The sequence below is a fragment of the Parasteatoda tepidariorum genome, chromosome 7 (assembly GCF_982258835.1).
Source record: "Parasteatoda tepidariorum strain Cologne lab strain chromosome 7, Ptep-v5.0, whole genome shotgun sequence".
Lineage (NCBI taxonomy): Eukaryota > Metazoa > Arthropoda > Arachnida > Araneae > Theridiidae > Parasteatoda > Parasteatoda tepidariorum.
In genome coordinates, this window is record NC_141761.1 from 75593873 (window position 1) to 75605983 (window position 12111).

At 27.2% G+C, this 12111-nt stretch overlaps 1 protein-coding gene across 2 annotated transcripts in view; it reads left to right on the plus strand.

The window, feature by feature from the left end:
* The first annotated feature begins 2680 nt into the window (after positions 1–2680).
* LOC107449399 (lachesin-like) overlaps positions 2681–12111 on the plus strand; it is a 207838-nt gene continuing 198407 nt past the window's right edge. For both annotated transcript variants that reach the window (XM_016064909.4, XM_016064910.4), the window contains exon 1: positions 2681–3729. In XM_016064909.4, coding sequence (XP_015920395.1) covers positions 3624–3729 — 106 coding nt within the window. In that variant the 5' untranslated portion in view covers positions 2681–3623. The remainder of the gene's footprint in view (positions 3730–12111) is intronic.

The window sequence follows — 12111 nt, forward strand, 5'->3', positions numbered from 1 at the left end:
TTTGAACTCAACTCAACCTTGGCGCGATCAGTCTTTGATTCAGTACCCCAGGAAGTATTGATTTGTGATCCCAACTGATTTAGAGTGCACCAGTCATCATCAGCTTGCGGTTGAATTCCACGTAAGTTTCAATCCTCTTTATTAATTAATAAAATATAAACATCAGAAATGATCGATTAATTGCCCAGAAATATGACAAACTGATAGATTTGACTAATTATAAAACTATAAAAAAAGGCATGTATGTTTGTATTTGCATAATACATATATGTATGTTCCATGAACATTATCTGTCAATTGTATATAATAATTTTATAATTTCCATTAACCTTCGGTTTTGTTCTTTTTCATATTTATTCTGTCTGTGTTGTTCGTATGTTTGATTAACAAACACAGTCTTAACATTTTAGTGGAAAGTAGTTGACACCATTTCTAGTTGCCAGATACACGAAAATTGTCTGCAGTGTTGGGCAGAAAATTCGAAATTTTCCAGCATTCGTTATCATACATGGGTGAAAGAATTCTGGCAACATTGTAATACTTGTAAGGCAAAATATTTTCCGGTTAAGGAGACCATAATTATGGTAATTAAACAAAAATATTCGGTTTTTAAACCATTCGATGGTGACGGTTTGCTGTAAATTCTTGTTTTCAAACTTATAACTCTTATTACCGTACATTAAGTAACAAATATGAAACAGAAAAGCAAATATAACAAAATAAATGGATTTTAATTCCATGCTCTAAAGTATCATGAAAAAATTACTAAAATGTTCCTCAGATTTATAACTCATAACTTACATTTGTGGGTTTCCTTGTAAATACAAAGTACAGCTTAATTTTTTTTCAGTTTGAAAAACAGACAACCCAATTTTATGAAAGAATTGCAAAATACAAGAAGCACCGTGAGATTCAAGTAAAATATCCATAGATTATTGGAGCCTCCATTGCCACGGGGTGTTGGCATTCCGCGAAACACTTGAAATTGTAGAAATATTGGGTTCAATACCTCTGTGCTATTTTTCTGCACCACAATTTTATTAAAGGTAGATACTTTTACTTACGTCGCCCTAGATCTGCACAATGGGCTATTGGCGATGGTCTGGGAAACATCCCTGTGGATGATCCAAAGACATGCCATTGCAATTTTAATCTTCTGTAGAGGAAATGGCTCCCCTGCTTTAGTAGACCGACGATCTGCATGTGAAGTCCAGTGCTTTACAGCAATTAAGTTTAGCAAAGACCCGTACAGTGCACCCTCTCTCTCTCTATACACGCTAATCAATTGCTGTCAGCAATGCTTGATTTCAGTGTATACTGGGAACCGTGTCTTCGCGATCAGTCCACTGTGGGACCAATTTGACAAAAGATAAGCCATTTTTCGCATTAAGGACGGACCTGTATACAAATCTAAAGCAAATTTATTCATTTAATAGTACACACTCATTGTTACTCTTTGATTTGAACCTTCTACCTTTTAAAATAAGGTTTGTTGTGAAGACGAGACTGATGCAAAAATAATTTAAAAATACCAAATTATTATGATAAGTATTTTTATATTTATTGTTACCTATGTTATTGCTCGGCTTTCGTGCAGAGCAGATTACGGAAATCACATATTAAATATAATGCATATTAAAAATGACTTTGCCAATATGCATTCATTGTAACGTAAGTTAGGAACTTTGAACCTCTCCGTATCCTGAGACATATTTTTATGATCTTTTACTTGTTTGACAGTCTTGTGCTAACTGTATTTTGACTTGACAAGAACATATAAGCCGAGCTTCGAAATGAGTATACAAGCCTGCGTATGTGTACGTAACAATGAATAAATATAAATATAAATAAATAGTTACCTTCATGCACCAATTTTAGGATGTTAGGATAGCCCTGATGCGTTACAGTTAAACTATTGATGTAGTTAAGTCTTGTCTAGGCATTTGTGTGTTTATAAATTTACATTTTTGCCACTTTTAATGGTTGGTAGATGTTAACTTGCTGCTTATAAATAAATAAATGACTAACTAAAAATTACAATGAACATTTTTGTGTCTTCTCAAACTATATCAGTACTGTTAAAATAACGGAATTTAGGATAAATTACAAAATTTTACCACTACCAAACAATATGATACTAAAATCCTTCTTTATTATTAATTTTATCAAAAAACCATTCCCAAATCAGTTCGATAAAACATACCGCTTTTTTTTCGGTTTTTCCATAAATCCGGAGACGTGGAAAATTTTACCTTATTCTCGTAGTTTTGACCATACATTTTTTCTAAGTTGTACGCTACAAAAACATCATCCATAGATATTTCTTCTCAAACGTCATTCTGAAGATATTTATCATTCCCAAAATACTATCATAGTTACAAATCTAAATTGCTAGCTAACTTTCAAGTCATAACATCAATAGTATTTTGATTTTGAGTTCAAACTTAATCAGGATAAAGTCAATTTAATTTCAAGATTCTACAGCAGAAGTGAGGATACTTTGATAAGCAAAAAAATTCAGAAGTTTGTTTGATCAAGTTGCGAGAGCAAAACAAAAAAAAAAGCCAAAATCATTGGAAGAGGAAGGACTGTCTCGGCGCAAAGGGAGAGTTCGAGTATCAAACGGGACTTCTAACCGACCTGTCATGCGCGCTTTTCTGCCACACTTTGAAGACCGCTCATTCCGCGGGAAGCGTCTGACGATGTAGTTCACATCTAAAATATTCTCCAGCTCAAGCGAAAAAGCACGTTTTGCTTCCCGAAAATCCGTAACAAAGATATTGATAACGTGTTGCAAACACTGAAAAAAATTATCGTCCCTGAAAATTCGAGCTATTTTTCAGCATGTCTATTACTTGATTGAATTAACTTATTCAATTAATTTAATAATCATGGAAGGAACAGTTTTTGAGTTGCCGAGAAAACTGCGTGGTGATTGGACATTTTTTTAGTGACGGATGTACAATGTATTTATTCTGAAACAGAAAAACAAAGTTATAATAGCTGTTATATTAACTTTTAACTAATTCAATTACCTGCTCTAATACCAAACTTTTACCAAAAGAAAGCTACTGGGAGTAGCTTGGAAAGACACAATTTTCTTGCTGTAAATTTATATTTAAATCGGTTTTAAAGTTTGACCAGCAAATTAAGATACCCCAGTGTGCAGTCCATTGTGAAATTAGAAATAGCCAAAAATATATATTCCGCGATTATATGCATTTCATAAATTAAGGAGGCTATATGTTTTATGAAATAAAAAGTATTGTTGGTGTTTGAAAATCACTGAAGTATAATACTTTTCAATTTTTATCTAAATCTTGTTTTCTAGAATGCTTAGCAATTCGGAATAGTCATCTCATTAAAAATCTTTGAAAATATTAAAAAAAGATTGAGCGACAATAGTATATGGTGCATGCATTGAAATATTATACTAAAAATACAAAAATATTATTGGGGTTAAATCAAAATTTATAATACGTTTATAAAAATTATTAAAAACATGCCATCTCTTTCACTGATATGCAAGACGGAAAATATTACAAACTTTCTGAAAGTTTCGTAACTTATTACAAGTAAAGTATTTATCGTTTAAAGCATCAAAAGTATCAGAATAACAGACCATGTGGACTTTATCAGCATCGGCACACAGTAATGACTTTTATGGACACCATACCATTATTTTTCCAGCTGCCAAAACGTTTTCACTTCTGGTGATGATGATATCTGGTAAGTCTGATTTATTTTTATACTTCTGGATAATGCGTTAGCCATAAAACTTTGCTTTATTGATTGAGAGAAAGAAATTTTTGAGGATATTAACTCCTTAAAAAAATGCTATAATTGTTGAATCTATATTAGAAGCCGCTGAAAAGTAATCAAGCAGTTATTATCTAATAACCATTGATACTAAAATATTTTCAAAGAATAATTATTTCCTTAAAGTTTTATTACATAATTAATTTAATGCAATAAAAACAAGTATATATTATGAATAATTAAAATAGCATTTAAATAAATACATAAATTAAACCAAAAGTATAGCATTAAACATCGTACTATTATTTATTCGAACAGAATAATACAAAACGTAATGATTTTCATTACGTTATTGTAATTTTAAAGTAAATACTAGATGTTGTGAACATTTTTAATATAAAAGAAAGCTTAAAAATAAAACACAAAGGTTATTTGTTACTTGTTTAAGTAAAAAATATAATATTTGATAGTCACAATGATATCTATCAACATGGAGAAAAAATTTTAGTCAAAATTACCGTACTTTACAGTAATAATATGTCTGGTAAAAAAATCCATAATCTTTGTTAATAAAACCGCAATATACAGTATTCAAAACCAGTAAATATGGTACTTTTTCTGTGCTATCTGTATCTGTTTATCAGAAACTCTGGATTTCGAAATGAAAGTTCTTATACAACACATTAAAAAAATACAAAGCTGACAATTAAACTTAGCTAAGAATTTTTATGTACTAAAGGGAATAATTTTAGGACAAAATTAAGGATTTTTACGCCGTATCCTGAGGAATTAGAAAGTAATACAGAATTTTTCATTATTTATCATACATTATAAAACAGTATTTCAAATTTAGTTTTACCAAAATCATTAACAAAGCTCTTCGTTTAAGATTATCGACAGCTTTTTGGTGTTCCTATAGAGTCATAAATACTGCAATTTTTACAATATTCTGGTTATTTTGGCCATGATTTTCTTTTCTTAGTGTAAGATTCCAAAATATTAATTTCATTTATGTTTATCAATTTTATGCATATAAATATTAAGTATACAACTTTACTTTTTTATGCAATTTTTGAAAATTCAGAAATATTTGCATTTTTCTGCAAAATTCATTATTTTAAAATTTTTTTAGAGAAAAAACTTCCACTATAAAACAACTACAAAGGGAGAAAAATTGTCTTCATGCTGTCCTAAATTTCATAATTTCTTTCATCTCTCAATTCATATTAGTATTACGAAAATTTAATTCTGGGAAAACTCAAAATAACTTTAAGTATTCGGGTAATTCTCAATGGGTATGAGCACAAAACATAACTAGACTCTTTGATCTAATAATTAGCAAGCATACATTTACTGTCCAGTAAAATTTTTAAAGTAACTTTATAATTCCGTCCAGGGAAAATAATTCGTATAAATTACTGCAAAAGTGTTCGATCAATACCTTGAAAATATGTTTTTTTCTTATCAAAATATACAATTTTGAACAAACATGTTATTTATTGAACAAATGTAACAATGAAATATAAGATTTTAATTTTTTTTCCAGACGTTAAGGAACAAAACTGGGAGAAAAAAATCAAACACATATTTAATATTACCCCTTGAAATGACAGCATTACATAAGTAATACCGCATTATAGAGCTCATTCAAAAGGCTGAAAGAGTTTTAGGAAGAGCAATTTATAGCTTAGATACATGTACAAAAGTAACGATTCAAACAGGGCTATTATTCCAACTAGGCTGGAGTTAAATATGTAGACAAATCTACTTAATCCGTGCTTCAAGTAATGTTTTCCCTTATTGAAAACCATTAAAAAAAATTCAAAATATTTTAGCAAAAAAATGCCTCTTCTTTATTTATGACTTAGCAAAAGATCAAAATAATGTACTGATCACAACTCTAATACACTCTAAAAAGTTCCGAAAAAATCAAAAATCAAATTATAAGTACCGACAACCTGAGGCCCGGTCATTTTTACCGATTTTTTTTAACCGGAACATGTTATGGAACAAAAATTCTGATATGCCTTAATTTTTACAGAAATTTTTTTCGCAAAAGTATTCTAATTAAATAAATATTACAGTATAATATATTGCTTAATATTTCGCAACGCATCATCCTCCTACGTATTGCCTGACCCTGCCTATCGGCTAATCCTTGTACCGTAATTTCTTTTGCAATTTATACAGGGTAGAATTCACATAAATACGTTATTTAAGATAACCTGAAATACGAAATTTCAGTTTAAACTAGTTATTACTGATATTTTTAGCAAATTATTTTGAAAAAAATATATTTTTGTGTAAAAAAAGGTATTTGGTGCTCATAAGTATTGGTAGAAATTAAAACTAATTATAACATTGTAGCTCTCATTTTTTGAGAAGTACTCATTTACTACTAATGAAGGAAACTGATTTTTGATAATCAAATTTATATAGAATATGAGAATTTAAAATATAGACTTTATAACAATCAATTTCTGTATGCACCTTTACTCAGCTAAATAGCTTTAATACACACACACACACACACACACACACACACACACACACATATATATATATATATATATATATATATATATATATATATATATATATATAAGCGTTTTTTAAAAAAACAATTAAATGTAAATTATTAGTTTTCATATTTTTGTAACACAAGAAGTTAATGATAACAAATAAAATAATAATTTGAATGGATTGATGTATTTTTCATAATTTAAACGAATAGAAGAAGAAAAAGTAAGAAAAACAAAGTATGCAGAATTTTATGTTCATAGTTATTGTTAGAAGTAGTGTTTATTTTTATTTAAAACGTAGAGTTTAAAAATAACTGTCAAAAATTCTATTCAGAAAATTGAAAAATTTAAAACGCTTTGAAAGTATTAATAATACTTAAAACATGAGATGAAGATTTAAAGCATTTTTAATATTAGTACTTACATTAAATAAAATAAAAAGAAATTCATCCATTAATGAATAATAAAAATTATGAATAAGGAAATATTAATACTCTACTAATTACATTTTTGTATATTTGCGAAGATTTGTGTAAATTTAAATCTAAGAAAAAACTTATAAACCAGAATTCGCATTTAGCAGAAGCATTTTTTAACACTTATGCTCGTCAAAAAAATTTATAAATATTAGAACGTAGTTAAAATATTTTACCTTTTAATCGAAACTTACTTTATTTTATCTTTTCATATTGCATTAAATGCAAGTCATTAACATTTAAATGCAGAATTTTTTTGAAAAAAATTAATTTAATAACTTAAATGCATTCTCATTGAACGAAATATACTGATAGAAGTAATTATTATTTTTGATTGAGACTTCAAATTATGTGTGGGAAATATTTCTTCGAGAAGGGTTTATGCAATAATTTGTTCCCATTAGAAAACATATGCACTATGGGAATCTACACTGTAGGTTGGATAAATAATTAAGAGCAATTGAACGATAATGCCCATGCACATTTTGTTGCAAATTACTAAATCGTTGAGATGAGACAGTCATATTAGTTTCGTTGTCAATTAATAATGGTAGTTTTCATAGGAAGCCTTTGGATAGTTATTGTTTATCTTATTCATGTAGTATAAAATGCTTTTTTTCCTGATCGTTTATAGAACTGCTGAATTTTCATTTTACATTTTTAGATACATTTCAGTTCAGTTTTTCCTAAAAATGAAAAAAAAGGAAAAAAATATGTGTTAAAATGGCTTATGTACATACTTAGTATTACAAGCTATAGTATATAATAAATATATTTTTTTAAAACGTTTCGTACCTAGTTTAAAATATAATTCCACTAAATACATAGTTTTTATAAATATATATTTAAAATAATCATGAACTCACATTTAAATTTATTCTTATTTACATTTTTTGTAATTAATTTGGTCGTAAGATGCAATTCAAAGAGTAATTCTGCAAATTTTGATACAAATATGAGTGGTTTTGTCCTTAAAACAATAATACAAAATATGAATAATGCAGGGATATTCATTAGTTTAAGATGTTTTCTTTTAGAAATTCACAGAGCAGGTTAACAGAGTATAACTTTAAGATACATAATACCGTTACACGTTAACAAAATAACGAAGCATTTGCTGAATTATTTTAATAAAATGCTCATGGCAAGCTGCTTAAACATTTTTAAATTAATTTTTCTTTCGACATTGCTGAGGTGAAAAAAAAGCAATTTAACATTTTCATGACAATATGTTTTCTAAACCTTTTTGCCATATGATAAAAATTTCTATTAAGGAATGTTTTAAATGATTTTTGCACAATAAAGATATTTCGTTTTTAAGGAAAAGATATAAAATAGAGTAAAATAAGTATTTTTTTTCTGAAAAATTTGAAACCAAGTAATTTTATTTTAAAATTCGTAGCAAAATAACGTGATGAAATGCTTTCAGGAAATAAGTACAATAAATGTTAATATAACAAAATGCATCATATGTTCGGTATTTATTACTTTTTAATAAACTGTCAGATGCATAAGATTTACTTAAATCAAATTTCAAAAACACTCTTAATTTTTAATATCATTGAAAAATGGTATAAAATTTTAATCTTAAGTACTCAGATTAAGAGTAAGAAAAAATAATGAAATAGTTTTAAAAATTAACTTTCTTTTAGACTGTTTGGGATAAATGCATTAAAAATATTGAGAAATCAAATTTTAAGTTAGGATTTTTTTTAATGCTTAATGCATTTATAAGTTAATAAAAACAATGTGAAAAACTGGGAGAGATACAATAAAAATATCATATTTTAGGCAAAGTATTTTAACGGCTTATTAGAATAAAATGGTTCAATACTTTTATAGTTTAAAAAAATAGTCTTCAGATTTAAAAAACGCTTTGCGTGAAGGACGTAAGGAAGTAAATGCGAGATAATTTATTGAAGATATTATGAAAGGTATCTTTAGATTTGTATTGTAAATCCAATTTTTTAAATCTGTGAAATCTAAATTTCCTAATTCATATCTCTGAATTGCAAAATAAGATCAATCATATTTATTTTTATTTTATTTTATTGTATTTTAAACAAAATGCATTTAAATTGAGGCATATATTGATTTGGAATTTAGAAATTATTAAGAAAATATGAATTTAATTATATGCATAAAAATTTTATTCGCTTACTGAGTTTAAAATTATTTTATCTTGATAAATTAAGGCATGGTATAAGAATCCTTTATTCAACTAAATTTGATCTTTTGCTTCGTAATTTTTAGTAAATTCGTGGTACTGAGAACAAGAATTTTGTAAACCAGAATTTCCGGTAAACCCTATGAACAAAAAGTTTTTAAAAACCGTATATCTGGGTCTTATAAACCAGATTTATGTTTTTCTTCCCCTAGAAAATTTTTGACCATACAGTAGAGTAATTTCACCAGAATTGTTTCTCCGTGTGTATTAAATTAAACGAACACAACTGAGTGTGAATTAATATAATGTAAGATTTAGAAAAACATAAACTTTTGATATCCAGTCATTCTCGTTTTTCTCCTTATATATTTCATTTAAACAATAAAATTATTGTTTATAAACCAGGATTCCCACAGAGACAGTTTACAAAGTATCAGAAAATCAGGGAAAAAAACCTTTCAAGTAATTTCACAAATGCTACTCTTGCGTAAATAACTTCAATCGTAAATTAATAAAATATTTTTGATTGACTTAGAATTAAGACTTGACTTATTTCCTTTAAACTCTCATGAATGTCTTAAGAAATCTCTATTGTTAAAACTTTTGTTGTTGGACTAAATTTTTCTTACAAAGTCTTGTAGCTTATGCAGTTTCGATGTTTGTAGTTTATGGGTCAAATTCGGTACACGTACCTTTTTAAATTTTGAATAAGATTACTTAGTTCGTTTATCAAACTATTATGCTTTCGTACATTATTTTGCATTTTATATCTTTTAAGGAAATATTTTTCTTCCTAAAATTTAAACTCCCCCCCCTAATATTAATAATTAATCACCCTTATATCTGCTAATAAAAATTAGCATTCCATGTGAACGCAATTGAGCTTTGTCAAATAATATAAATAGATTTTTATTATTATTTCGTAAGAACTTTTACTCAAATACTTTAATGGTGGAAGATGTTACCTGAGAACATGCAATGTAAGTTGTATTTTAATTATCCCCTGACAATTTAAGATAATTTACCCAACTTGATTAGCTTTTCACTATTTTCGGGTTTCTCCTAATGTCGTCAATTGCACTTAACAGTGTAAAAAAATTCAGATCAAATTACGGTAAACAGTACCATTATTCAGAGTGCATTTACATTTTACCGTAAAATCTGTTTTAAAGGAACATGTTACTTAACTATAAATCTGATATGTCATAATTTTTGCAGTATATTAATTTAAAGAACATTAATTTATGGCAAAAATTAATTTTTCGGTAAAATGGACTTTAAAGATTGTGCAATCACGGTACAGGTACTTTGTGCTATATTTTGAACCAAATTTCTTTTACCGTGCATCTTTAATTGAAATTATGGATTTGAAGTACGAGAGAGAGAAAGTGCCTTCTTTTGATTCTCCATGAGAGCAAATATTTTGAATTTTAAAAACAGTGCCTTTTTTCATATTATTATAATTTTATGATTATACCTGAAAGCAATGACTATATTCAGTTTGAATTCACTATCTTTTAAATACTAGAAAACGTTACATGGGTTTAAAAAAAGGAGTTAAAAATATTTTTGTCTATAAACCATGCAAAGGACAGTTTTCCTTAGTTCTTTTTTTCTAATCGAAATAAAAGAAATTAAATACCCTTATTTTCTCTTTATACTTAGCATATTTATGTGTACTCATTATATGAGTACGTAGCATAACAAAAGTATTTAAAATATTGAACACAGATATTGAAAAAATACAAGAAACTATCCCTTCTTTTAGGTGGAGGTGAGCAGGTACAGAAAAATAAATGAATTTTAAATATGAAAAAATAATTCATTTCGAAGAGTAAATCATGAAAAACTTTCAATCAGCTGTAAGGAAGGATTTTTTCCTTCGAAAATAAGTAAAGACAATTTAATAAACAAAATAAAATGCCCAGATTTGATCAATCAGTTTCGTAAAAGCTTCACTACATTTATGAGAAAAGTTCTCAAAGTTTGTACTAGTTTCATGGAGTCATGGTTTCATGGATTACTTACGGGCACCTCACAAATCTCAAGCAAGCATTGTTTCTAGTTGTGGTGTTATAGTCTTTGCCTCAAACAACACATTGATATTCAGAAAATTTTGCGTCTGTAAAAGCGGATAATATGTAGGGATTTAACCCGTAGGTTAAAAGGTTCTATCTGGTAATATGCAGAATGTAATATATTGGTTCGTCATCCTGTTTCTCTTAAGAGACGATATATTTTCTTTTAAAAAAATCACATTCATTTATGAAAGTTGTAGCTATTGTAATTTTCCGTAAGCATAATTTGCTACAGGTTAATCTGAACAAGATAAACAATTATTAAATTTCAAAAAAAAAATAGTAAGCGAGTATCATTTTTCTTGTTAACATAATGTTACCACAGCCTTGTTTTGTGCACCAATTCAAGTTGAAAATGATTTCCTAAGTTGAACTTTTAAATTCTGCTTCAGCAAAAAATAATAACAATAATAATAATAAATATAATCTGTCTCTGTCTCTTTCAAATATATTTTTATTTTATGATTTTCTTTTATTACTTTTGGCAAGAAGCCCAACGCGACCAGATGAAATAAAGATCTCGAAAGAGATAAATATATATTCGTGGAACGAGCTCATAAATTTTTCATTCAACAATATTTAGCTATATATATATATATATATATATATATATATATATATATATATATATATATATATATATATATATATATTGGGTTTTTTTCCTTTAAAATATTTAAATTGATGCAAATAGTTAATTATTTTCACAAAAAAGTTTTTCTTCAAAGTGTAAAGAAAATGTTGCAAAAACAACTTAAATAAAATGGATTAAAAATAATGTATTTTCTTTATATTGTTTTTCATTTTAAAGAACACACAAATAAAAGAATTAATCAATTTGTAGTCTAACGTTCCTATTATAAACTTTGCTAAATTAAAAACTGATTTCGTTATCAGTTCATAACTTTAATAAAAGAAACGAAGAACGAAAAATACATATTCATAAACAATTCAGTTTAACTATACAAAACGCATTTTTTTCGAGTTTTTGTATTTCTATCTTGAATATGCAAATTGGCATTTACAGCTTTATCTTAATATCAACTTTTTTCATTGTTTCCATTGATTCTTTACAAATGAAATTTATTTATTTTTTTATTTTATAATTA